The sequence below is a fragment of the Coturnix japonica genome, chromosome 13 (assembly GCF_001577835.2).
Source record: "Coturnix japonica isolate 7356 chromosome 13, Coturnix japonica 2.1, whole genome shotgun sequence".
NCBI classification, from domain to species: domain Eukaryota; kingdom Metazoa; phylum Chordata; class Aves; order Galliformes; family Phasianidae; genus Coturnix; species Coturnix japonica.
The window spans coordinates 11,933,937-11,957,316 of NC_029528.1; the positions used below are offsets into that span (position 1 = coordinate 11,933,937).

The following is a 23,380-nucleotide window of genomic DNA, read 5'->3' on the forward strand; positions in this document are numbered from 1 at the left end:
ACTGCTGCATCCGTGCAGCACCAAGGTACTGCCCTGCAGCCCAGCACTGGGGCAGCACCAAGCACAATGCTTGGCAGCACAGCAGCACAGCGATGCAGCAGCCAAACCCATGTGGTGCTCTGCAGTTTGCCATTGCTCTGCTGGCAGCATCGCTGCAACTTATCCCTGGGGAGCTGAGCTGCAGGGATGAGGTCGGTGCCACTCCACTCCATGTCATGGCAGAGAATAATAGCTGGGGCTCAGCGGGATGCTGGCTTGGCACAGCATTACACCACAGTGCCCCAACACCACGGTGGAAGCTCACCTGCCGCAGTGACCCCGGCAGGAGCCCTTTAAGCATTGGCTACAACCACTTCTCCCACTGCCCACAGATGCTTGGGCTCCTGCCAGAGATAGCGGCCGTCCCTCCCTCCCTGCTTCCCGCCCTCCCTCCTCCCTGGGGCTGGGACGAGTGAGCAGGGCTGCAGCAGAGCCACGGTGCAGCCGCTGCACGGAGGGCACGAAGGCAGCAGTGAGGGAGACACCGGGTTGGTCCCATCGCACCGGGTCAGCTCGGGAGCAGCTGCAGCGGTCGGGGTGATGGAACTGTCAAGCAGCAAGAAGCGGCGGTGAGCAGGGCGTGCGCGGGGGGCAGCCCCATGGGGATTCGGTCACCGGAGGGGCCGGTGGAGCATGGAGGCTGCCGTCACCCTGCCCAACACCTCCGGTAACGGCAGCCAGGACAGCAGCCCCCCGCACTCGCCGGTGGCCACCGGGCTCATCCTGCTGGCCGTGCTCATTGTGCTGCTGGCCACGCTGGTGGGCAACGTGCTGGTGGTGGCAGCCGTGTCCACCAGCCGGGCCCTGCGCGCCCCGCAGAACCTCTTCCTGGTGTCCCTGGCCTCTGCGGACATCCTGGTTGCCGTCCTCATCCTGCCCTTCTCGTTGGCCAAGGAGGTGATGGGCTACTGGTACTTCGGCAGCCTGTGGTGCAGCCTCTACCTGGCGCTGGATGTGATGCTGTGCACAGCTTCCATTTTGCACCTCTGTGCCATCAGCCTGGACCGCTACTGGGCCGTCACGCGGGCGGCACGGCTCAACCTGCGGCGCAGCCCTGGCCGCGTCAAGGGGATGATCGGGGCGGTGTGGGCCGCGGCCACGCTGGTGGCATTACCGCCTCTGTTCAAGGCCCGGCCGCGGGCACGGCAGTGCGAGCTAATCGAAGAGACGTGGTACGTGCTGGCCTCCTGCGTCGCCTCCTTCTTCGCCCCGTGCCTCGTCATGGTCACCGTCTACTGCCGCATCTACCGCCTCACCACGCGCCGCAGTGCCGCCATGCTCGCCGCCCGCCGTGGCTCAGCCCCGTGTCCCGGGGATGACAGGAGGGTGTCATGGGCCGCAGCACCGAACCGGCGGCACCGCAGCCAGCACCAGAGCGTGTCGCTGTGCCGGCGCCGGTTACTGCGGGTGCGGGAGAGGCGCTTCACCATCGTGCTGGCCGTGGTGATGGGGGCCTTCGTGCTCTGCTGGTTCCCCTTCTTCTTCACCTACAGCCTGGAGGCCGTGTGTGGGGAGGGGTGCCGCGTCTCCAAGCCCCTCTTCAGCTTCTTCTTCTGGATCGGGTACTGCAACAGCAGCCTCAACCCCATCATCTACACCGTCTTCAACAGGGACTTCCGTGCCGCGTTCCGCAGACTGCTGGCTGCCCTGGTCCGTCACGGCTCATAGGGACCCCCGTGAGCAGCTACCCCAGTGCACTGTGACAGAGATGGGGGATGGAGGGCTGTGCTGCTGGGTCTGAACTCGAGGTACTTCCAGAAGCGCAGGGTTTTGCAGGGAGATGAATTAAAAACAAGGCGGAATTGCACACCCAGGGCTGGTGTCTGCATCCCAGGAGCTCTAAGCTCTGCTCCTCTCCCAGGTCACCCCATCTACCCCCACTGTCTCTTGCAGCCATGGGTGACTTCTCAGTGGTGATGCCTCCATTGAGTGCCAGCAATCTGTGCCACCCCACCTTGGCTGGATTTGCTGGTGACCGAGCCAGCTCTCCTGCGTGCACATGGCCCTGAGTATCTTCTGGCACAAAGCACAGAGACAGACCCTGCGGCTGCTGCAGGACCAAAGGCCCAGATGGCAACATCACGGCCACTGGGCTGAGCTGCCTGTGTCCTGCAGCACCCCAGCACAGCCCAGTGCCTTTGCTGGGGCTCTCCGGGCTGTGCCCCCCCAGGGTAATCTATGCCATGCTGCAGGAGTACCGGGGATGCCCCATAACCTGCTTGGGGCTTTAAGAAGAGACATTGTGTAGGAGATGTTTCCACATGGAAACACAGGGCATGAGGGGCAGGGGGCAACTGTAGGGTGAAGACCGAGGGCAACCACATCCTCAGCTCCAGGCAGGGCAGGCCAGGCCCGCTGCTCCACACAGACACGCAGGGGTCAGAGGAGGCTCGGCTTCTCCAGCTTCACAGCTCAAAATAGAAAAACTCAAAACATTAAACTTTTGCTTGGCTAAAAACAGCCACCGGCGCCTGGGAGCCGGAGCCCGAGGAACGCCGGCCCCGGGCCAGCCCTGGGGTGCAGCAAGGGATGCGTGGCCCCTGTCAGGGCATGGCATGGCCCCACTCCCCATGGGGATGCTGTGGGACAGTCCCAGCACTGGCCCTGCTGCGGAAGAAGCTGCCCTATCGGCACCGCCTGCTTCCCTCCCACAGCCAGCCTTAAGTCTTTGCACAATTAAACAGCACTTTGCATCTAAAAATACCCACGATGGGGGCACGGCTGGTTCAGCTGGGGAGTGACGCTTAGTAACCCACTGTGATGGCCTGGACAGGTTGCTCTGTCCCTTTGCATTCAGGGTGCACAAAGCCTTTATCCCCAGCAGCATCACCCTTATTGCTGCTCAGCTGCTGGGAGGGCTCCCCTGCGAGCACTGATTATCCCTGCCTCCATGTATTACTTGCGCTCGCTGGAGCTGAATTGCCTGCTGTATTTTCAGGCTGTTTCTCACATTTGTCCAGATTAGTTTGAAGGAGCGTGGGTTTGCAGAGCTCTCCTGCAGCCTCAGCTCCTCTGCAGAGCACAAAGCACAGCTCCAGCTCCACCAGCAGCAGGACATCAATGCAAAACACCATTGAGGAGGAAACAAAGCTGCTGCCTATGGGATGCACGTGCACACAGATGCATGCAGTGCTGCTGTGTTGGAGGCTCAGTTTAGGTGTTTAAAAGCAGAACAGCTCTGGAAGGGGGATGCTCGGTGTGAGCTGACCTGGGGAAAGCCACCATTGCTCCTGGTTATGGCTGCATGGACCCAATGATGCAACGTCTGATCCCCAGCAGATGCTGCTGGACCGCAGGCAGCACAAATTGCACCGGCAGAGCGCTCACATCATGCCTTATTATCGGGGAGATAATGAGAACAGGAACTGGCTCCTTCCTGCTGCTGGCAGGGCGGGCTGGGCCGGGCTCCAGAGCTGCAGGGAGGCGGCCATGGGGGGGGGGGGCAGACAAGGAGGACACAGGGACTGCCCACAGAGTGTGAGTGATGGGGGCAGAGCGGCAGGAGCGGCCACAGAGCGGCCTTAATTCGGACTGAGCCCATGGCTGATGGATGAGCACCGAGATAACACCCGCAACGACAAAGTAAAACAATGAGCTCTGAGCCCGGCCCAGCACTGCATTATAACCAGCCCCTTGACCCCGCCCCCTAAGCAACGCTCCTATCATGGCCCAGCCCGCCGAAGAGTGGCAGCTCTACAATCCAATCAGAAACTACAGTAAGCGGGATCTCAGCGTGGTGGGCGCGGTTATATCTTGTCCAATCCTTGCTCGGCTCAGCGGTGCGCTCTCTGACTGACAGCTCCTCCACCAATCAGCACCCGGACAGCGCTCCGCCAATAGGCGCCGCGTGACGCGCTCTTCCCTCTCTCCGTCCCGCCCCCTCCCAGGGCAGCGGCGCGGCGGAGGGGGCGAGGCTTCCTGAGGGGGGCGCCGAACCAATGGGAGCGCGGCGCGGGAGGAGCGTGCGCAGCCATTGGTGGGTTGGGCCGAGGGGGGCGGGGCGTGGCGGCGGCGGCGGCAGTGGGGGGGGGGGGGGGGGGGGGCGGGGCTGGATCGGAGCGGAGCCGGGCGGGAGGTGGAGGAGCCGCCCGGGCTCATGGAGCTGGAGAATATCGTCGCCAACACCGTGCTGTTAAAGGCTCGGGAAGGTGAGCGGGGACCGAGCAGCGGGGGAAGGCACGGCCCGGGGTAGGGAGGGCCGCGCTCAGTGCTGGGCCGGGGGTCAAGGCCTGCTTCAATACAACCTGTGTCAGTGCGGGGCCTGGAGCGGGGCAGGGCCGGGTGGTGATGGGGGGATGTGGGGGGATATGGGGGATGTGGGGCCGGGAGCTGAGCTCACATAGAGGGACTGGGATTGAACCGGGAGCTCCGTCATACGGCACTATGGGGTCGGGATCCAGCAGAGTAATGCGTTAGATCATATGAAGGTGTTGCTGTGCAGCTGGCCGGGCTGATGGTTCCTGAGCCCAAGGGACTTAAATCCAGTTCGAGGGGTTTGGAGATTAAATTTGTGGGAGCAAAGAGCGTTGAAATGAAATTTCCCTGGGCAGAGAGTGTTCTGAACTGCTCAGAAATCAGACTTGGGTCGGATACTTCAGGCGTGGAGGTTTTCAAGCAGTGAGAGGGAAATCCAGCTGTTGTTGTGGTTTAGTTGAAGCCAAACCTGGACAAAACCAAAGAGCAGCACGTGAAACTTCAGGACATGAAACTCCTCCTGACACACGGAGCAGCTCCTGCAGCGCTGTGCTTGAAGTGGGGCTGTGTGAGAGGTGTGGCACAGCTGCTGCCCTGCTTTAGGGTGCTCCTCTCTGCCTTGATGGAGAGCACCCGGTGCGATAAGGCCCATGCACACGCCTGTGCTCAGTGTGTGCCATCAAGGTGTGGGCAGCAGGATGGTGATTTCCCATGGGAGGATCTTTCCCCTGTTCCTTTTGTCGTCTGGCTTGTGGCAGATGGGATGTGACCGGCCCCAGAACTGTGACAAGCTCAGGGTCAGGTCTGCCTTCCTATGTCCTCAAATGGAGGGTTGCTGTGTGCTGCTGGGACAGGGCTGCATGGGGAGCAGGTCTGCACTCAGCTGCTCACTGCATTGCACTCCTCATCCTCAGTGTGTCATGGGACATAACTCTGCCTTCTCCTACACGTTCATGGAGGGTGCCTACACTCCTGTGCTCTCACCTACGGGTTGTCCCCGTCCTTGTTTGTGGCTGGGAGCTGTGGCTGACAAGGTGTCGGCGCTGCTGGTTTCTTCCACCCCTGCTTACCCTTGAGTCACTTCCTTCCTGAGTTTGAACAATCGTGCAGCCCAGCTGCCACGGGGGGCAGATGCAGCACAGCCACCCAGCGGTGCCAGGGCTTATGGCTGCAGCCACCCCGTCCCATCCCACCCCACTTACACGCCTGTAGTGTAGGTGCTAGAAACCCAGTGTGTGGGTGCAGGGAACGTCTGAGGGCCGAATCACATCTGTGGTGGAGGAAAGCGTTATGAAACTGTTTCTCAAGAGCTGGATAAATGGCATTCTACAATGATTTCAGAGTGCTGTGCCTTTGGCCCAACTCAGCAGCAAAGTTTAATGCGTTTCCAGAGTCAGGGGGGAGTTTTTGTGTTTGTTGGCACTGAGCAGGAGGAGCACGATCCCTAGAGGTTGGCTGATGTGAGCAATCAGGCATGCAAGTATTCCAGTACTCGGGGTTTGCTATGATGTAAATTTTTTTGGTCTATCTAGGAGCTTTCCCACCCTTTCCTACAGCATTGGGCATTTACTCCAGCACCTGAAGATGGAATAATATCTAGTTGTCGGATCTTGCTTTTCTGAGGCTGGCTTATCTCTGTAGAACAGTGGGAGTGTCCCCACTTCACAGGTGGGAAACTGAAGCGATGAGCCTGGGGCAGTGCGGTGAGTTGTCTGTGGAGCTGGGATTAGAGCAGGAATTCCTGTCTTCCAGCTTCGTGTCCTTTCTCTGAGAGCCCCTCCCTGCAGTAAGCAATCAGTCTGGAATGAGTAGGTGGCATGAATCTTAACTACAGCAAGAAACTGGCAGTGAAGAGCTTCACACCAAGCACCTTGGCCTCAAAAGGGCCTGGGAGCCAAGGCACAGAGCAACCTGTGGCTGTAGGCACTCCTCCCTCTACTGTGTTTTTCCCATCTTAAATATGAATGACTGAAATGTCCAGAGGAAAGACCTTACTGTCATTGCTTTGTTCTGCCTTTTGAACAGCCGGAGCAGTCAGTCCTTCCATTTCCTCTGGCGGTCAGCTGAGGCTCCAGCATTCCTGTCCTTCGGGCTGGCAGGCAGTGATACCTCTTGGTGCTGCCCAGGCTCCTGGTGCAACAAGATTCATCTTCAGTCGGACATCCCTCATTCATAACTCATCCTACTAAATTTGTGTGCCCTGCAGGTGGAGGTGGAAACCGGAAAGGCAAGAGTAAGAAATGGCGCCAGATGCTGCAGTTCCCACACATCAGCCTCTGCGAGGATCTTCGACAAGCCCTTGGTGAGCAGCAGGGCTGTGCTGGGCTGTGGGGCAGGCGTGTGGCTGTGACCTGTCAGATCACAGGTTGTCTGAATGCAGGTGAGCCGTGGGAGGGTCAGAGATGGGTAATAATGCACAAGTCCTGGCCAAGAGCACACAATTTAGAGTGCAGGGAAGGAACAGTGGGCAGGTAAGTCATAGCTGCGTGGCATTTGCTGTTGGTGTACCCACAAACCTTCTAGATGGTGAGAAGATTCAGTAGAGACATATGCATCCTTCTCTGCACAAACAAAGCTGCCCATTGCTGTGAGCATTGCTCAGGAGTGCCTTTGCATAAATTCCAAATGTCCTGCTAACATCTTCCTGTTTCCTTGGCTGATGTCCAGCCCTGTGCTGCAGACCTCAGCTTCTAAAACTAAAGCAGCAACTTTACTTGAGCAGGATTGGGTTCTTGCTGTGCAGTATGGATGAGGGTTGTACGGCTGAGTAGGGCTTGGTCTATGATTTTAATTCTGCACTTTGTACTCTTCGTGATTTTAATGTTTGTGCAGCAGGTTTGGTCCTGACATCGTATAAGGTTGTTTGAGGAGTTGACTTGTAAGGTGAGAGTGATCTGCTTTCTGGGAGGGGGAGAGCTTGTTTAAGTTGTCACTCCATATTCATCTGCCAGCTGGAGAGTGGCACAGTGTTGACTTTGTTTCAGAGCAGCACCAAGCTGACTGGGTTTGGGATGTGTCTGCAACCCCAGTCCCAAGTTCTGCACTGTGCAGGTGTTCCAGGTCCTGGTACAAGGTCCTGGAAGTCACTCAAAGTGGTTCCATTTGAAGGCACATGGGACCACAGCACTTGAAATAACAACCTCCATCATCCAGATTATAACTTCCAAGCCCACAGCACCCAGTTCAGCTGCTTTGTGCTGGGCACCGTCTCCCTGACTCTTTCCACAGCCATTGCAGTCAGCTGGAAACTGCAGCCATGATACTGGGACATGCTGCCTCACTGGAGCAGGTCCTGAGCACTGAGTTGCTTCTGGCATGGGCTGTCCCCTTCACAGCCACCCTTCTGTAGGTGTCATGATCTGTTTCCCAGCATTGATGTTCGTCTTTGTTATGCTGTCCATTTGCTGGTGATGAATGCTGTACTCCATCTCCATTGTCCCACTGTCCTGTGATGCTGTGGAGGTGCCTCCCAGCCTCTGCTGGCACCGCTCGTGCCCAGTTCCCCTTGCAGAGCCATGATGGCAGTGCTCTTGCAGGTGGTGGCTGCCTTGTTTGGATTCCCTCCAGGGGAGGCATCCCCAGTTCCTATGTGCTGGTGGCTTTGCTGTCCCCTGGCAGACAGACAGTGGTGTGTTCAGTTCCTGTTACAGAGGCTGAGGAGGGTCTCCAGTGTGGTGGTGCTGCTGCAGAATCAGGTTTATGTGCCCTGATTGCAGAGAGCAGCCTAGTGTGTGCCTGGGCAGCAGCAAGGTGACCAAAACCCCCATTCTTGCTGTCAGCAAGCTCCCATCCTCTACAGCAGTGGGGAACTCCTTCCCCTGCAAATAAGTAAACCAGCTGGGGCAGCCAGGCTGGTGAAGCAGCCCCCACCCTCACCTCAGCGTGGCCCCTCCATGCTTGTGCACCACCAGGAAGCCACAGCTTCCTCAGGAGAAGCTGCTGTATGGTGGGGGGAAGCCATCAGCATCAAGGAGCACAAAGACCCCGGGCAAGGTGAGGCATAGAACTGGAAGCGCTTTGGATAGTCAGAGGTGTTTGTGCCTGGTTCATAAGACTTTGGGAAGATGGATAGGAAGAATCATCAGGGGAAACCAAGTTCCAGGGGGGCACTGGGACCTGACTGCAGATAGGTGGCTGTTCCATGGAGCAGGGACGTGTGATGGTGATGTGCAGCATTAATGGGACATGGCTGGAAATGGTTCCCCCCACGTTGGCGCCGCTGCTTTCAGCAGGCTTTGTGAAGCAGAGTGATTTGTGAGAGTCATCAGAGCAGCCCTTGGCCTGGGAGTTCTGCTTTAAAACAAGTTCAGTGCGTTCCATAGGGCCCAGGGAAAGTTATGTATCCGGTCACCATGGAGAGGAGGATCAAGAAGAAAACCTCTAGCCAAGCAGGAGATACTGAGATCCACTGCTCAAAACAAGATGGGGATATTGCACGGAAGACCAGTTCAAATCTCCGTTAGGGAAAACCTTCCATAAAGGGTCATAAAAGCTCAGCCTGTGGCCTCTTGTCTCAGCTGGGTGCATTTTTGTTTCCTGGGAGCCTCAGGCTGGTGGAGCCCCTGAGCGGCCAGAAGGTTCACTGCTGCCTAGTGCCGGGAGGAGGGCTGCAGCTGCTCCGTGGGGCTGACAGTGTGTGATCTCCACGTTTGCAGAGCGAGACTACCACAGCCTGTGTGAGAAGCAGCCCATCGGGCGGATGCTGTTTCGGCAGTTCTGTGAGACACGGCCTGAGTTGTCACGCTGCGTCAAGTTCCTGGATGCTGTGGTAAGAGCAAAGCGTGTCAGCCTTCCTTGGGAAGGCAGGGATGTTCATGGCATCCTGGGCACGGTTCAGTTGGCTCTGGGTGTCCAAGCTATTGCCAGGTACTTCTGGGCAAGGAAGTTTTCCTGTGAGTTGCAGTTTCTCAGAGATAGGGCTGGGCCTTTGCTTAGGGAGGTGTTTGCCAGAGATCTGGTTCTCCAGGAAGGCACAGGGTTGTGGTACCTGGGCAGGGTGTTGCTGCTGTGCAGCTGTTGCCTGGTAGCAGGGCCTGGTTCCCAGCTGGGCCTGCCCCTCACCATGTTTGCTTTTTGCAGGCTGGGTACGAAGTGGCTCCAGATGAGAAGAGGAAGGAATGCGGGCAGCAACTGATTGAAAAGTACTTGAAGCCAAAGGTGAGTGAGAGGGCTGTGTGTGCTGCCTGCAGTAGTAGAACAGCCAACAGTTGTCATTACCCGTGTCCTGCTGCAGTGCTGGACAGGATCATGAGGGCAAAGTCCACCTTATCCTGAAGCAGATGAGCATCTGTGTGCTGCTCCTGTGGCTTCCCCTTCCTGACAGGCTCTGCCCCCCACTGACTCAGTCCCTTTGTCCCCAGAGTGAGGACCATGTGCCTGAAGTCCCCTCCCAGCTGGTGGATGCCTGTTGTGAGAGGCTGGAGCAGGAACCTTGCAAGGAGCTCTTCAAGGAATCCACTAAGTGAGTTGGAGGGCTGGGGCAACCCTGCAGCTGCATCACAACACAGTGCTGGTTGCTGCAGGCAGCTCGCCTCATCCACTCCCTTCCTGTAGGACATTAAAGACTGATGCCAGGGCTGGGGCTGTGCAGGATGGGACCTAGGTATTTTGGGGCTAGCAATGTGCAACACAGTTCCAGGAATCCAAGGAGTTCCCATGGGCTCTGGGAGCCACAAGCTGCTGCAGAAACCTTTGTCAGTCAGTTTATCATGGGTCTGAACTGCCATTTGGGAAGATACCATTCCAAGGAAGCCTCAGAGGCTGGCCGTGCTATTCCTAGTTTTGTGCCTGGATCTGGTGGGCACCCATTGTGTAGAGCTGACTGCAGCAGTTTAAGTGCCAGCTGTCCTCTCCTGCTGGCCACAGATGTGGCTGTTGTGGCTAGATCATGGTAGCTGTTGCTACAGCAATCTAAGGTCACTTCTGTTCCCTGAGCTCATCACAGAAAGTGTTCGAGGTCACGGCTCCTGGTGTGAAGAGGAAGCTGTTAGGCAAACCGGGCTTACAGCCCCCACCCCCCTGAGAACAGTAGCAGCAGCACATTGCCTAATCGAGTGCAGGGCTGTGGCAATGAGTTTGCTGCAGTCTTCTGGGGAACGTTAGCTCTGTGTGTGGTAACTGGTGTCGTCTGAATGCAGAGCCTCCGGGCTGGGCCCTGCCTTCTCTTGGCAGGCTCTGAAAGAGGAAGAGCCCATCCGCTTCGCCTTGATGCATGTCTCCAGTCTAGACGCTAAGTCTAAGGCTTTCTATTCCGCTGGGCAGGCCTGGCACCAGTCTCTGAGGCAGTTAGCTCTCAGGCAGGATCCCTTGTGGCCTTTTGTGCTGGATATTCATCTGAAACTGAACAACTCAGTGCCTGGTACTGAATGTTGCTAGTAGCTTTCAGAAACTGATTACAGTCTTGTGCATGCATTTGCCCAGTGAGGGGCAATTGCAAAGAGTCCTATCGCCCCCCTTTGTCCCACAGCCACGGCTGCTGCTGGGAGGCCACAATTATCAGTGCCAGTCCCACAGAAGGCAGTCCCAGGGTGCTGCCTTCGTCACAGTTGTGCCTCCAACGCACCTTCCTTTTGGATCAAGACTTAGCACAGAGGGTGGGCTTTAGTGCCAGGTCTGTGCAGGGTGCGTGGGTGATTCAGTGCAGCACGGTGCTGGGTGAGGGGATGGCAAAGCCACGGGGCTCCTGGGGCTCCTCACCTCCTGCTCTGTGGCTGTGAGCAGCTCTCAGCTGCCTTGCTGGCTCTGTTCTCTCTTAGGCTTATCCACGACTACCTGAGTGTGGCTCCCTTTGCTGACTACCTCGACAGCTTGTACTTCAACCGCTTCCTGCAGTGGAAATGGCTGGAACGGTAACATCCTGTGGCATCTCTGGGAGACCTGCATCCTGCAGCACTTGGGCTGCCTGAGGGGTCCCTTGAGCTCCTCCCCTGCTGGGACATGGGCCTGGCATTTGTAGTTCCTTTCCTTCATGGACCTCTGTTGGCACAAGGAGCCTCTACCGGCTGCCGTACCCTTGCTTGCTTGCAGGGAAGCAGGTTCTGCTTGAACAGGGGTTTCACAGTGACCCACAGACTCTCATGCCAGGGTGTGGGGATGGTTTGAGTTTCAGCCTCTGTTCTTTTCCTGTTTCCATCTCACAACAGTTTCCTTTACTCCATAGGCAGCCGGTGACCAAAAACACTTTCCGCCAATACCGTGTGCTAGGCAAGGGTGGTTTTGGAGAGGTGAGTGGCCAGCATTTCCTCTGTATTTAGGGTGGGTAGGCGGGGTGCTGCAAGCTGCTCCAGCACATGGAGGCAGGTGCTTCTGGCTGTGGAATTTTTCTGAGATGTTCGTCTGGGCTCTGTGCCGGACACTTCTTTGGGCATTGCATTATCTCAGTTCCCTTCTGATAGACTAGAGCTCCCATCTTGCAGACATGGGAGGTGCAGAAGGTGGTTGCACAGAGTAGGCAGCATGTATTTTGTGGTGCCTGGGTTGAGAATAATTGTCTCCCCAGTCTCTTGACAGAGCGAACAGCAGTCCTGAAAACTGCTGGTCTTTCAGGCTTCCTTTTGTTTCTAGAGTGGCCTTCAGTTTTTGCAGGCTCCAGTCTGTGACACCTTGAGATGTTGCTATTCCTTGTGTCTTTGTGGTTCTTGCTCACCTCAGGATGGGGCTGAAACCAGGACAATCTTCACCTTTCTGTGTCTCACTCCAAGAGGAGAACCTAGACCCACACTGGAAACAGCAGTGGGAAGGTGCTGAGCCTTGTCTCCCACTCCAGGTTTGTGCCTGCCAAGTGCGTGCCACAGGGAAGATGTATGCCTGCAAAAGATTAGAGAAGAAGAGAATAAAAAAGAGGAAAGGAGAATCCATGGCCCTAAATGAAAAACAGATCCTGGAAAAAGTGAATAGTAGGTTTGTAGTAAGTACATAGGAATTGCTCTCACTTTGCTGCAGTGGTTGATTCTTCCCACAACCAGCTGGCCTGGCTTTTCTGTGCTACTCACGCTGTGTGGAAAGGCAGGAGCAGACCCTGCCTATGGAGCAGGGTCCTGGTCACCAGGCTGGGGTCTGGCAGGACCTCCCACTGCCTCCACAAAATGACCTTAAATGCCTCCAGACTGCCAAATGGGCTGTGTGGTGGATGGCTCTCTCCCTGGCTGTGCAGAGGTGTGAACAGTCCAAAACCTCCTGCTACAAAAGATTCATCAAATGGTGCCCCAGGGTTGCTGCTGGGTGCTTCTTGCCCCCAAAGGGGAGCAGTTCTGGCTCAGGGAGATGAGCATCCTTCCTGTCTGAGGAAAGCTCTGGTGTAAAGGGGCTACTGGGTACTTCCAGATCCTCCCCGGGTTTGAAATCCACTGTTCCCTCTACAAAAGCCCATCCTGTTGCTGCCCATATCCTGGCTTCTTGGGTGGCAGTGCCCATCAGAATGTGGGTGCCTCCCTCTTCCAGCTGTGTCTTCTAACAGCCTTTCTGCCCTGAATTGCAGGTGAGCTTAGCCTATGCATATGAAACTAAAGATGCTCTCTGCCTAGTGCTGACCCTCATGAATGGAGGGGACCTCAAGTTCCATATCTACCACATGGGAGAGGCTGGATTTGAGGAGCCCCGAGCAGCTTTTTATGCTGCTGAGATCTGCTGTGGCCTTGAGGACTTGCACCAGGAGAGGATAGTGTACAGGTATGTGCTGCCTGGCCTCAGGAGGGGCACTGGCTGCAGGTGCAAGATTATTTCTGCTGCCCTTACTAGCACAGCCGGGATTGTCTGCTCAAGAAAATAAGCTTGTGCTTGAAAGCAGCATAGAGCTGGGTAAGAGGAGATCAGGAACAGAAAGCTGATCTCAAAGGAGACGCAGAAAAAGGCATAGCTTAGCTACCTTGTGCTGGTGAAAGATTACTAATAGGATGCGAGTGCTTGTGATTGCCTCGGGAAATGCACTTGGGTGTTCAACTTCACAGCCAGTATTGACGCTCTGCTCCTCTCTTGTGTGGCCTACCTTATCTGGAGTTCTGCACCTGAGAAGAAGGAAGTAAACGCGGGCTCAGTGCCTCCTGGTGGAGGGCTGAAGGTTGTTCTGCCTGGGAGGGGGACCTTACAGGGCTAATTCCAGGATGGAGTCTGCCTACAGCAGGGCTTTGCATCCCTCTGCTGTTTACCTGTGACTTCTTGAGATCTCACCAATCCCAGTGTCCTTTGCTTTCATTGCTGATCAAGTCTCTTCCTTCCTAGGGATCTGAAGCCTGAGAACATACTACTGGATGATCATGGTGAGTGCGGAGCCTAGGTCCTTTTCCCTTCTTGTGCTTGAATCAGAGTTGCTCCGAGTTCTTGGCAGCTTCAGTTATCGTCTCATGACTTTGATTTGTTATCTTTTGCCCTCCTCCTTGCAGGTCACATTCGTATCTCAGATCTGGGGCTGGCTGTGCATGTGCCTGAGGGCCAAACAATCAAGGGACGTGTGGGAACAGTTGGCTACATGGGTAAGAAGTGATCCTGGTTTAATTAAAAAGTAGCCTCTGACTCCACTGCACTGCACTGTACTCTCCCTGATCTCACATTTTTCTCACTCCTGCTTCTGTATAGCTCCAGAGGTGGTGAAGAATGAGCGCTACACATTCAGCCCAGACTGGTGGGCACTGGGCTGCCTGGTGTATGAGATGATTGAGGGACAGTCCCCCTTCCAGCAGCGCAAGAAGAAGATCAAGCGAGAGGAGGTGGAGCGGTTGGTGAAGGATGTGCAGGAGGAGTACTCGGAGAAGTTCTCGCCGTGTGCCCGCTCCCTCTGCACCATGGTAGGAGTGCAACCCTGTCCCCTATCACCTCTTTGCACACAGCAGCCAAACATCATGACTGCTCCCTGTAGAGGCACAGATAGGAATGAGGTTCCCTTGCTCTGACACTGGTAACATAGTGCAGGAGGGTCCAGAGTGCCTTAATTCCTCACTCACAGATGCCTTGTGAGCCCATGTCATTCCTGGAGACAGTGCAGGAGTCCACCAACCCCAGGGCTGCTCCTGCCCAGTATGCTCTTCCTGGCACACTGATTTCCTTGTGTTACAGCTCCTGTGCAAAGACCCTCTGGAACGCCTGGGCTGCCGAGGAGCAGGGGCTAGGGAGGTGAAGGAGCACCCTCTCTTCAAGCACCTCAACTTCCGGAGGCTGGAAGCGGGCATGCTGGATCCACCCTTCAAGCCAGATGTAAGTGCCTGTCCACCTCCTCACCTCTTCAGTCACTGTTGCTGTCAGGGTGAGAAGGAGCCCTGCACTGGCTCACCTGAGGAGGTGGGGTCCATCCCTCTTTGTTTCTGGGGCTACTGCTCTGGCCATTTACCTGAGGGTGGGCTGCTGGTCACAAGTGGGTCTTACCAGTACTCCCTGCCTGGCAGAACAGAGTTCAGGCAAGCAGGTAGAAGGGGCTCATGCTTGACCAGTATCCAAGTTATTTCAGTGAGTGTTATCACTGTGCAGCCTGGCATTAGAGCAATGTTTGTGCTGTTTAGCCCCAGGCCATCTACTGCAAGGATGTTCTGGACATCGAGCAGTTCTCCACAGTGAAAGGAGTGGAACTGGAGCCCACAGACAATGACTTCTACCAGAAGTTTGCTACAGGAAGTGTGCCCATTCCTTGGCAGAACGAGGTGGGTGGGAACTAGCATGTACACCTTTTTTGCAGGACAGGTCTTTGCCCCTGCTTGTGCTCACTGTGGCTGTGTGCAGTGTCCCACAAGGCAGGCAACAGGAACTCTGCTGTCACTGCTGCCCTTGCACTCTGCTGGGCTCTCAGTGACAGGCTTTGTGTGGCAGTTGCTGCAGCCATTTTTGCCCTCTTCCAGATGATAGAGACAGACTGTTTCAAGGAGCTGAATGTGTTTAGCACAGATGGCACAGTGCCCCCAGACCTGGACTGGAAAGGGCAGCCTTCACCACAGCCCAAGAAAGGGTTACTCCAGCGCTTCTTCAGCAGACAGGTAAGAGTGCATGCCCAGTATTTCTTGCACAGCCCTGAGCCCTCTCTCCCTGATGCAGAACGGTCAGGAAGGTGGGAATGTAGGGGCAGCAGATATGAGTCCCCCTGCTGGGCTGAATCCCAGGGCTCTTGGGAAGTCCTGTGCAAGGCTGCAAGGAACCAACCCTTGCCTGGCTGACATTCACATTGCTGCATGTTGAGGGGGCTGGTATGGAGTGTCCTGGCTAAACATGCTGCAGTTGCACAGAGTGATGCTGCTGACGGCTCTAAAATAGCAAGTCTTCTCCCTTCCTACGTGAATAATACCATCCCTGAAGAAGACCTTCATCTTGCTGTGGTCTATACAGGCTCTGGGGATCCCTTGAACACTTCTGCTAGGCCTTGAGCAGACAGAGAGAGCAGTGCTTTCTAGGGATGAGGAGAACAGAAGCATCGTGCATCTGCTGTGGGCTCGCCTGCCTGTATGTCTCCTCTGGGCCAGAACAGTATTTGCCTTCTTTCCAGGACTGGCAAAGTCTGGGCTGCTGCCTCAACAGCTGCTAGCAGCTGTGGCACTCGAGCACGGTTGGCTCTGGCCTGCCCTGGACCCATTCCCAGTCACCCAGTGCTGCCTCTGACTTCCCTGTCGAGTTCCCATTTGTGCTTAACTGTTCGTCTTGCTGGAAGACACAGCTCTTCCGTAGGCAGGCAAGACCTGCACAAGGATGGGCTGCCTCAGGCAGGGACTGAGCTGTGATTTGCCACGTTTTCTCTTTCCAGAGGTGAGCAGTCTCTCCTGGCTGCTCTGCTCAGGGAAATACCTGGTGGCCCACGGACATGGCGAGATCTGGGAAAGAGGAGTGTTATCCTTCAATGCCTGACCCCTTCCCCCAGCAGAGCACAAGCTGTTTGTTGTTCTAACTGCCCCCTGAGCCACTAATCCTGCTCCCTGCTCTTGCTGCCTTCCCCACTGTTGGGGAAGCTTTACCCTCAGCTTGAGCCAAAGCTGCCCCTATACTGCTGCAGCTGGGAGCTCTGTTCCCAGGGGGCTGCGAGAAGGCCAGGGATCCCTTCTCTCTTTGGATGTCCTGGATACATGGAAGAGTTGAGACACTGTGAAGCGTTTGGCATTGTCCCATGCTCAGGCTCCCTCCCCAGGGCTTCAGCTGCTTTCTGTGACCTGATGAGTCCAGACTAGGGCAGATTGTATGCGCTGGCACTGAGCTGTCTCCCTGGGTGCCTGTAGTCCCATCTTCCTCCCAGCTTCTGAGCCAGTCAGCTATGCACTCACAACTACGTCTGCTAGGAGCTGAGTCCCAAGGTGCAGCTTTGTTTCTCTGCCAGAGGGCAGCTGTAGACCAGGTTGTGACTGTGCTTTACCCTCTGCTTGCTGTGCTCCTCTCTCTTTCCCTCTCGTTGCCCCTCTGACTTCAGGACTGTTGTGGGAACTGCAGTGACAGTGAGGAAGAGCCGACCCGGCTGTAGAGCACAGCCTGTTCTTCTCTTGCCTCTCCGGGTGCCCAGAAGAACAACAGCCCAGCCTGAAGGACAAGGCAGCAGTGGCCCCACGAGGTGGATTTGTTTACAACTTTACATGTCTTTTTCTGAAGACCACGAGGATGGCTCCAGCGCTGGCAGCAGCACGTGGCACCTCTGGCTGTGGGTGAGCCATCGTCCCCAGGACAGAACTGGACGCTTCTGAGTGCGGCTGGGGATGGTGCTGCTGCTGCCCACCAGCTGACAACTCCCTTCTGGGGCCAAGGGCAGGAGGGAGGATTGTGCTGGTGTGGGCCAGGCTCTGTTGACACATTCCACAGTGTCGAAGTGGCACTGCAGGTTTGGTGTATATTTATATATGTCAGTCTGTACATATCACATGTCAGTTTTTAATCTATAGGTGGGGGCCTGCGCTGCCCCCACGCTGTCACAGGCACAAATGTCCTCCTATGGGGGGAATGACAGTCCCAGCTATGTACCGGGGAGTTCTGGGCAGAGGCCTTCTGTGCCTTGAGGTGCCTAAAGCATCTTTCCTGGACCTTTCTGGCCCTGCTGAGGCGTCCCTGGCTCCGGAGGAGTCCATTGCTCAGCCCTGAGGCACGGGAGAACGCTATGCCAAAGCATCTCCCTTTGCATCCTGGCAGCAGAGCAGCATCACTGCCTCATCCCTGCTTCCCTGCCTGCCGGAGCCTGCTTTCTCCTGCCTTGCCTCTCACATGCTGCCAGCTCCTGGGCACTGATCCTGGCCTCTCCAGCCTGCTGGCAGCCTGCCTTACAGCACAGCAGGACACAGCCACTCCCCCAGCACCTGCCGGAAAGCTGGACCTGAGGGATAGCCCTGCCCCTGCGTGCTGCAGGATTGCCCCAGCACAGTCACACCAGCTCGGCTGGTTTGCTGGGGATGCAGGCAGGCCCCAGTCCTGGCGTGGTTTTGGTGGCTGTGCTCTTGAGCTGTGACAGGGGACTGTGCCTTGCCCAGGGCTGTGACCAAGTGGGAGCAGGGCCAGCCCCCAGGATCCAGCAGAGCTGTGCCTGAGGGCAGGGCTTTGGTATAAGGGCCTGAGCATCCAGGGGGTCCTGTGTGCCCCCAAGGAGCTCAGCCTGGCTCTCCTGCCTCTGTCCTCCATGTCCTGTCCTGTCTTGTGCATACATGTCCCAGCTGTGTTCCTAGCAATAATTGGTCTTTGTGTGCGTGTACGTGTGTGTACGTGTGTGTGCTGCTGCCCTGTGCTCATTCTGAGCCAGGCCCCACGGCAGGGCTGAGCACCAACTTGGACCTGTGGTATCATTTGCTTGCCTTGCACTAAAGTTTGAAAGTATTTACATTTTTAACCTTTTGTGAAGTGTGAGATTTGCTGTGCCTGGTGCTGCTGGGTCGAGGGGGGGTGAGACAGAAGCGTGAGCAGCATCAGGTTTGTATTTTGGGTAGAGCTCTGCTTATGGTGGAGACTGCAGATGATCCTGTGGCTTCTGCAGGGCACTTTGGGTCATTGCAAAGGGCACAATGGGCACAAAACCTCACACCACTGGTTGTCTAAGTGTGTGCTGCCATCCCCTATGGAACGTGACCACAGGGCAGCCCGAGAGCTGACCCAAGTCAACCAAGTGCTGCTCCCTGTCCCCTTATATGTGAGGACAGCATCTCCAAGGTCTCCACACCCTGCAGGGCTACATCAGGGCTTGGGGGCAGCACGGCTGCCAGGAGGGGATGCAGGGGGACACCCTGAATGGGGCCATATGGGGTCGGTGGGCTGGGAGCCCAGTGCTGGGAGCGGGGCTGGTGGTGGCCTCGTGCACAGCACAGGGTGGCTGAGAGCAGCTGAGCAGGGATGAGAATAGCAAGTAGGGATCGGTAACTAGGGAACAGTTGCCATGGGAGCAGGCCGAGGAGGAGTTCTCACACTCGGAAGGGGCATCTTGGGGTAAAATCCAGGAAATTTGTGCAGCCTTGGAAAAAAAAAAAAAGGAAGGAATGGGGGGGGGGGGGGGGGAGCTGCACCCATGGGAAAGGCTGCTGCCGCCTGGCACTGCTGGACTGCAGCACACAGAGCCCTGGGGTCACAGTTTGATGGTGGGCACTGTGCTCTGCGGCAGGGCTGGGGCACTGAGCGACACACAGAGCCACAAACATCACACACGGTGCTTGGCTTTGACCAGCAGCAGCTCAGACCCAGTGACTGCGGGTCCCTCGCCCCCATCTACATGCCCACAGGTGGGAGCAGCGTGCAGTGCCCGTGCTGCTGCTGCACAGCCCCTGCATGGAAATGGCCCGACACAGCGAGGCCAGAGCCAAGGAACCGGACCCCGTGTGAGCCGGGGCCGGCGGGGGGCTGCGGGTACCCGGTGCCCGGAGCCGTGCGGCGGCGGAGGCAGCGCCGAGCACGATTTTCAGGGGTGAAGGATGCTCTCAGCTGTTGCCTCGGCAACGGCTCCTCCTCCAGCCCACCATGTGGCTCAGGGAGCGCTCCCCCGCCTGCCTTCCCCCCCCATCCCCCCCCCTCCGCCGCCGTGGGGAAGGCAGCTCCCGGCCCCGGGGCTGACGGGGCCGCGGGCCCGGCTCCCAGCGCGACACCGGCTCCCGGTGCGCACCGCCCGCCCTCGCCCCGTGCTGACGATGCCCGCCGTGTCCCGCGCCTTGTCCGTGACCGCGGGGACCCTCCCGGCCCCGCCGCCCCCCCCCGGCGCTGCCCTGCGCCCACCGAGCCGTGACAGCGAGGTGAGTGAGTGCGTGAGTGAGTGGGTGCCGGCCGCAGCGATGGGACCGCGGGGACGATGCGGGCACGGCCTGCAGCCCCGGCCCTCGGCCAGCACGGAGGAGGAGGAGGAGGATGATGAGGATGATGAGGATGATGAGGATGATGAGGATGATGTCCTTCCGGCCGGGCCGTGCTCACAACGCGCCCGGTGCGCGGCGCCCACGGGGAGGAAGCGGTGTCGGTGTGCCGGCCGTGCGGGCAGCCCCGCAGCGTGTCACCGCCTCGTGCTCGGCTCCGGGCAGCCGGGGGGCGCCGTGGCCTCGTGCTGCCGCCGCCGCGTCCCTGTGCTGTGCCCACGCTGCCGTGGAGCCACGCGGAACCGGGCAGTGCCCGCTGACAGCGGAGCGCTCGTGCCTCGGGGCGGCTGTGACAACGGCTGTGACGCGCCGTGGAACGGCTGCTACAGCCCCGGGGACAAAGGGCCACGGCGGGGGACGGCGCTCGGGTGCGGGGAGGGGGCGGGGGGGGGCGCGGAGCACTCGGCCCCCAGCGCCAAGTGTGAGCCCGGAGCCACGCGGGCACCATCCGCCCGACACAGGGGCCGCCATCGGTCACACGGCGGGGGGGATGGCCGGGGTCACTGCCCCTGTGCCGCCGCTGTCCTCGCGTGACCGTCACCGCGGGTGTGAGGGCGGGCTGGGCTGTCACCGCTCGGCACCCCGCCCCACGGCGACGGCACCGACACCGGACGGCACCGCGGGGCTCCCGGCACCGCCGGCGGGTTCCCCTCCGGGCACCGCGCTCCCGTCCGCGCGCCCCCTCCCGGCCCCGGTCATTCCCCGCCGGTGGCCGCGGGTCCCGGGGCGGAGGCGCGGGGGGCTCCGCCGGGTCCCTCCCCGAGCCGAGGGCGGAGCGGAGCGGCGGGGCGGGAGCCCGGGCGGGGCGGCGCGCGGCGGCGGCGGCGGCGCGGGAGCGCTCACCGGAGACAAAGGCAGCGCCGGGAGGCGGCGGCGGCGCCGCGCGCCGGGGGCGCACCGGGACCTCCCGCTCCGCCGCCGCCGCCGCCGCCCTATGGAGCCGCAGCCTGAGCCACGTGCGCCGCCGCCGGTAACGGGAGCCGCGGAGGGAGCGGGCACGGCGCCCCCGCCTGTTGCGCGGCGGGGAGCGGAGCGGGGCCGGGGCGGGGGCGCGCGGGGCCGTCGGCACCGGGAAGCGGAGGAGGAGGGAAGCGCCCCCGCCCCGGCGGAAACGCGCGTTCCCGGTGGGTGGGGGAGGAGGAGGAGGAGGAGAACCAGAACCGACGGACGGGGCCGCCGCGCCCGGCACCGGCAGCGGGGAGGTCCCCGCCGGGTATCCCCATCACAGCCCCGCGGGCATCGCGCGGGGATGCACCGGGCACCAACCGGGCACCAGGGCCCAGGCCGGGGTCAAAGGGGGACGAGGCGGGTCTGGCCCGGTTCCCGCTGCCCGGCGCTCCGCTCCGCACCGAGGGAGCCGCGTGGGTGTCCCCGGCTCCCCCGGAGCGCCCCGCGCCGCCGCTCCCCGAACAGCCCCGGCCCCGACGTTCCCTCCTCCCCGCTGCATCCGCCCCCGCTCCCTCGCAGCTGCCATCTCTCGCCGTTCCCGGCCCTGTCTCCGCCGCTGTCGCTGCTCTTTGCAGCCGGGTCCAGCTGCGCCCGCACCGCGCTGCCCTCAGCCGGCAACGCCGCCTCGCGCTCCCCGAGGAAGGGGGGCTCTGTTCCCCCAAAGCGCAGCCTCTGCCCCCGCGGCAGAGCAGAGGAGCAGCCCCCGCCGCCCGGAACAGGGATGCCGTGTGCTTCCCCAGCCCCTTCGTTCCCCTTCCCTCCTTCCTTCCGCCATGGTTCGGCCCTCTGGCCGTGCTGCTCTGCCCGCTCCCCTCCAGCTCCCCTGCCCGCCGTGTCCCCGCTGTGGTCCCCTCACTGGTCACACTCTGCTCTGTGCCACCTGGGGACCCTTTGCTGTGCAGCGGCACGTGGCACCGCCGTACTCTCCCTGTCCTCGGCTGCTGCTCCGGCGCTCGCCACCTCTCCGCTCCCCCACTGTGTTTTCTCCCACACCGTGATAATAATAATCCTGACGGGTGCTTACGTGCCAGTCTGCCAGCACCCATGGGTGCTGCGTGCTGCCGTGTGCAGCCCCCCCTGGGCACAGCACTCAGCTGAAGGTGACCGAGCTGCCAGCCTACCTACAGTACTGACAGTCCCAATGCCACCTCTACCCAATGTCCCCAGTGCTGCCGTGTGCCCCCTGCAGCCACAAGGCCACCAACGGCTGCAGTGTGTGTGCTCCCATGTGCCACGTGCTGCAGCTGCTCCCTGGGTACCCCATGGCACCCTATGGGCACCTTACACAGCACTTGGCAGCCATATGTTTAGGGTGCAGCAGGCAGGAGGATGCCACGTGGCCTGGAGGGCATCGAGGGCACCTGTCTGCGGCTCCAGGTGCCCAGCCATGGCAGGGTGTACGCTGGGGAGATACGTAGGGGGTGTGTGGGGCCAGGCACGGCCACATGTGTGTAGTGAGTCACCATGGGAGCGCTCACGCTGGTGTCCATCTCATTGCAGGGCTTCCCCTGACCCTGTTGGTCCCGTCCCAGCAATGGGAAGTGGCTGGGCTGTGCGCCGTGCCATCCCTGTGTCCCCCTGCCTGACCCACGGCCCCATGGCGAGGACGGAGCCCTGACGGCGTGTGCCCACAGGAGGAGACGGCGCCGGGCACGGCATGGGGAGGCCATCGGCCGCCTTGAGCGCATCGGCCGTACCGCCACCCTGAGCACCCCGACCCCGACCCCGAGGGCAGGGAGAGGCGGGGGCCTCCCGCACGGACCGGCGGCGAAGATGGTGATGTCCCAGGGCACCTACACCTTCCTCACCTGCTTCGCCGGCTTCTGGCTCATCTGGGGGCTCATCGTGCTGCTGTGCTGCTTCTGCAGCTACCTGCGGCGGCGCGTCAAGCGGCAGCAGGAGGAGCGGCTGCGGGAGCAGAGCCTGCGAGCGCTGGAGCTGGAGCCGCTGCACTACGAGGGCTATGGGGGCAGCCCCCCCGGCATGGCCGTCCCCCACCGCCTGCGCCTGGAGCCCCACCACCACCACCACCACCACCACCACCCCCACATCCCACCCCCCCGGCCCTGGAGCTGCCGGCACGGTAAGGAGCGGCCGCGGAGCGCGCGTCCCCCCCAGTGGGGAGCACGGCGGTACGGGGGCCACGCTGACGCCGAGGGGGGGCTTTACCCGGCAGAGTCGGACCTGTCGAAGCCGCCGTGCTATGAAGAGGCGCTGCTGATGGCCGAGCCCCCCCCACCCTACAGCGAGGTGCTGATGGACACTCGTGGGCTCTATCGCAAGATCAATGCGCCCTTCCTGAGCCACGAGCGGCTGGAGAAGCAGGAGCAGCCCCCCAGCTACAAACCCCTCTTCCTGGACACCGGCTACGGCTCCGCGCTGCATCTGCCCCGCTCGGCCAGCCCCGGCCCGGCCTGCCCGGACCTCTACCTGCAGGCAGAGTGCTCCCCACGCATGTTCCCCAGCTGGACGGACTCGGAGCTCAGCAGCAGGGACACCTTCGAGCCGGGGCCGTGGCACCTTCCAGTCTCCATGCCCCTGTTTGGCAGGACTACGGCTGTGTAAGGGAGGGGCCATAGCCACCCAAGGGTGCCCCTCCGACACGAGGGCGCTCAGCTGCCCTCCCTGGGTACCCCATCCCCGGCGCGGGCCATCGCCGCCAGCGCGGAAGGGGCTGGTTCCCCCTCTCGCCCCCACCTGTCATCCCCTGCTGGCACCCCCGCGGCCGGGGGGGGCTCGGAGCCGGGCTCAGACTCTGCTCTGTTTCTTATTTTGTTTGTTACAGTTTGAGAATAAAAGTTTGTGGATCCGGCTCGCCTCGGATCCATCGCCACGTGGGGCAAAGGGACCCCCAGCATCCACACCAACCCCCCCCACATCCACAACAACCCCCACACACACCCGCACCTCTCCCCCTCCCCTTACACCCCCCCCAT

The 23,380-nt window shown here is 59.7% G+C and overlaps 3 protein-coding genes across 7 annotated transcripts; all 3 read left to right on the forward strand.

Moving 5' to 3' along the window:
- The first annotated feature begins 89 nt into the window (after positions 1 to 89).
- On the forward strand, positions 90 to 2,707 carry LOC107320469 (alpha-2C adrenergic receptor-like). The gene has a single exon (XM_015876372.2). It carries the CDS (start codon positions 673 to 675, stop codon positions 1,705 to 1,707), a length of 1,035 nt encoding a protein of 344 aa, XP_015731858.1. The 5' UTR covers positions 90 to 672; the 3' UTR covers positions 1,708 to 2,707.
- Positions 2,708 to 4,071: 1,364 nt separating this feature from the next.
- GRK6 (G protein-coupled receptor kinase 6) lies at positions 4,072 to 17,995 on the forward strand. 2 transcript variants are annotated; one of them, XM_015876288.1, is made up of 16 exons: positions 4,072 to 4,187; positions 6,440 to 6,535; positions 8,889 to 9,001; positions 9,313 to 9,390; positions 9,594 to 9,694; positions 10,989 to 11,081; positions 11,393 to 11,456; positions 11,999 to 12,139; positions 12,710 to 12,900; positions 13,450 to 13,487; positions 13,611 to 13,700; positions 13,804 to 14,012; positions 14,281 to 14,418; positions 14,721 to 14,858; positions 15,054 to 15,188; positions 15,947 to 17,995. In XM_015876288.1, the coding sequence occupies exons 1-16, from the start codon at positions 4,136 to 4,138 to the stop codon at positions 15,950 to 15,952; spliced, it is 1,683 nt and encodes a 560-aa protein (XP_015731774.1). In that variant the 5' UTR covers positions 4,072 to 4,135; the 3' UTR covers positions 15,953 to 17,995. The 2 variants fall into 2 exon arrangements, with proteins under 2 accessions (XP_015731774.1, XP_015731773.1); XM_015876287.1 differs by having other exon boundaries at positions 16,601 to 17,995.
- Positions 17,996 to 19,165: 1,170 nt separating this feature from the next.
- PRR7 (proline rich 7, synaptic) lies at positions 19,166 to 23,256 on the forward strand. Of its 4 annotated transcripts, none has more exons than XM_015876293.2 (3): positions 20,352 to 20,466; positions 21,945 to 22,527; positions 22,621 to 23,256. In XM_015876293.2, exons 2-3 carry the CDS (start codon positions 22,218 to 22,220, stop codon positions 23,007 to 23,009), a joined length of 699 nt encoding a protein of 232 aa, XP_015731779.1. In that variant the 5' UTR covers positions 20,352 to 20,466; positions 21,945 to 22,217; the 3' UTR covers positions 23,010 to 23,256. The 4 variants fall into 4 exon arrangements, with proteins under 4 accessions (XP_015731776.1, XP_015731779.1, XP_015731780.1 ...); XM_015876294.2 differs by having other exon boundaries at positions 21,945 to 22,220; positions 22,313 to 23,256; XM_015876290.2 differs by lacking the exon at positions 20,352 to 20,466 and adding an exon at positions 19,166 to 19,379 and having other exon boundaries at positions 21,945 to 23,256.
- The last annotated feature ends 124 nt before the right edge of the window (positions 23,257 to 23,380 follow it).

Excerpts from the sequence above, each read along its gene's own strand:
- PRR7 (XM_015876290.2), top strand. The coding sequence starts at position 22,218 with ATGGTGATGTCCCAGGGCACCTACACCTTCCTCACCTGCTTCGCCGGC.
- LOC107320469 (XM_015876372.2), top strand. The coding sequence starts at position 673 with ATGGAGGCTGCCGTCACCCTGCCCAACACCTCCGGTAACGGCAGCCAG.
- GRK6 (XM_015876287.1), top strand. The coding sequence starts at position 4,136 with ATGGAGCTGGAGAATATCGTCGCCAACACCGTGCTGTTAAAGGCTCGG. Across the intron at positions 9,391-9,593 it reads AAAAGTACTTGAAGCCAAAG|AGTGAGGACCATGTGCCTGA; the intron begins GTGAGTGAGAGG and ends CTTTGTCCCCAG. Across the intron at positions 14,013-14,280 it reads CCCGCTCCCTCTGCACCATG|CTCCTGTGCAAAGACCCTCT; the intron begins GTAGGAGTGCAA and ends CTTGTGTTACAG.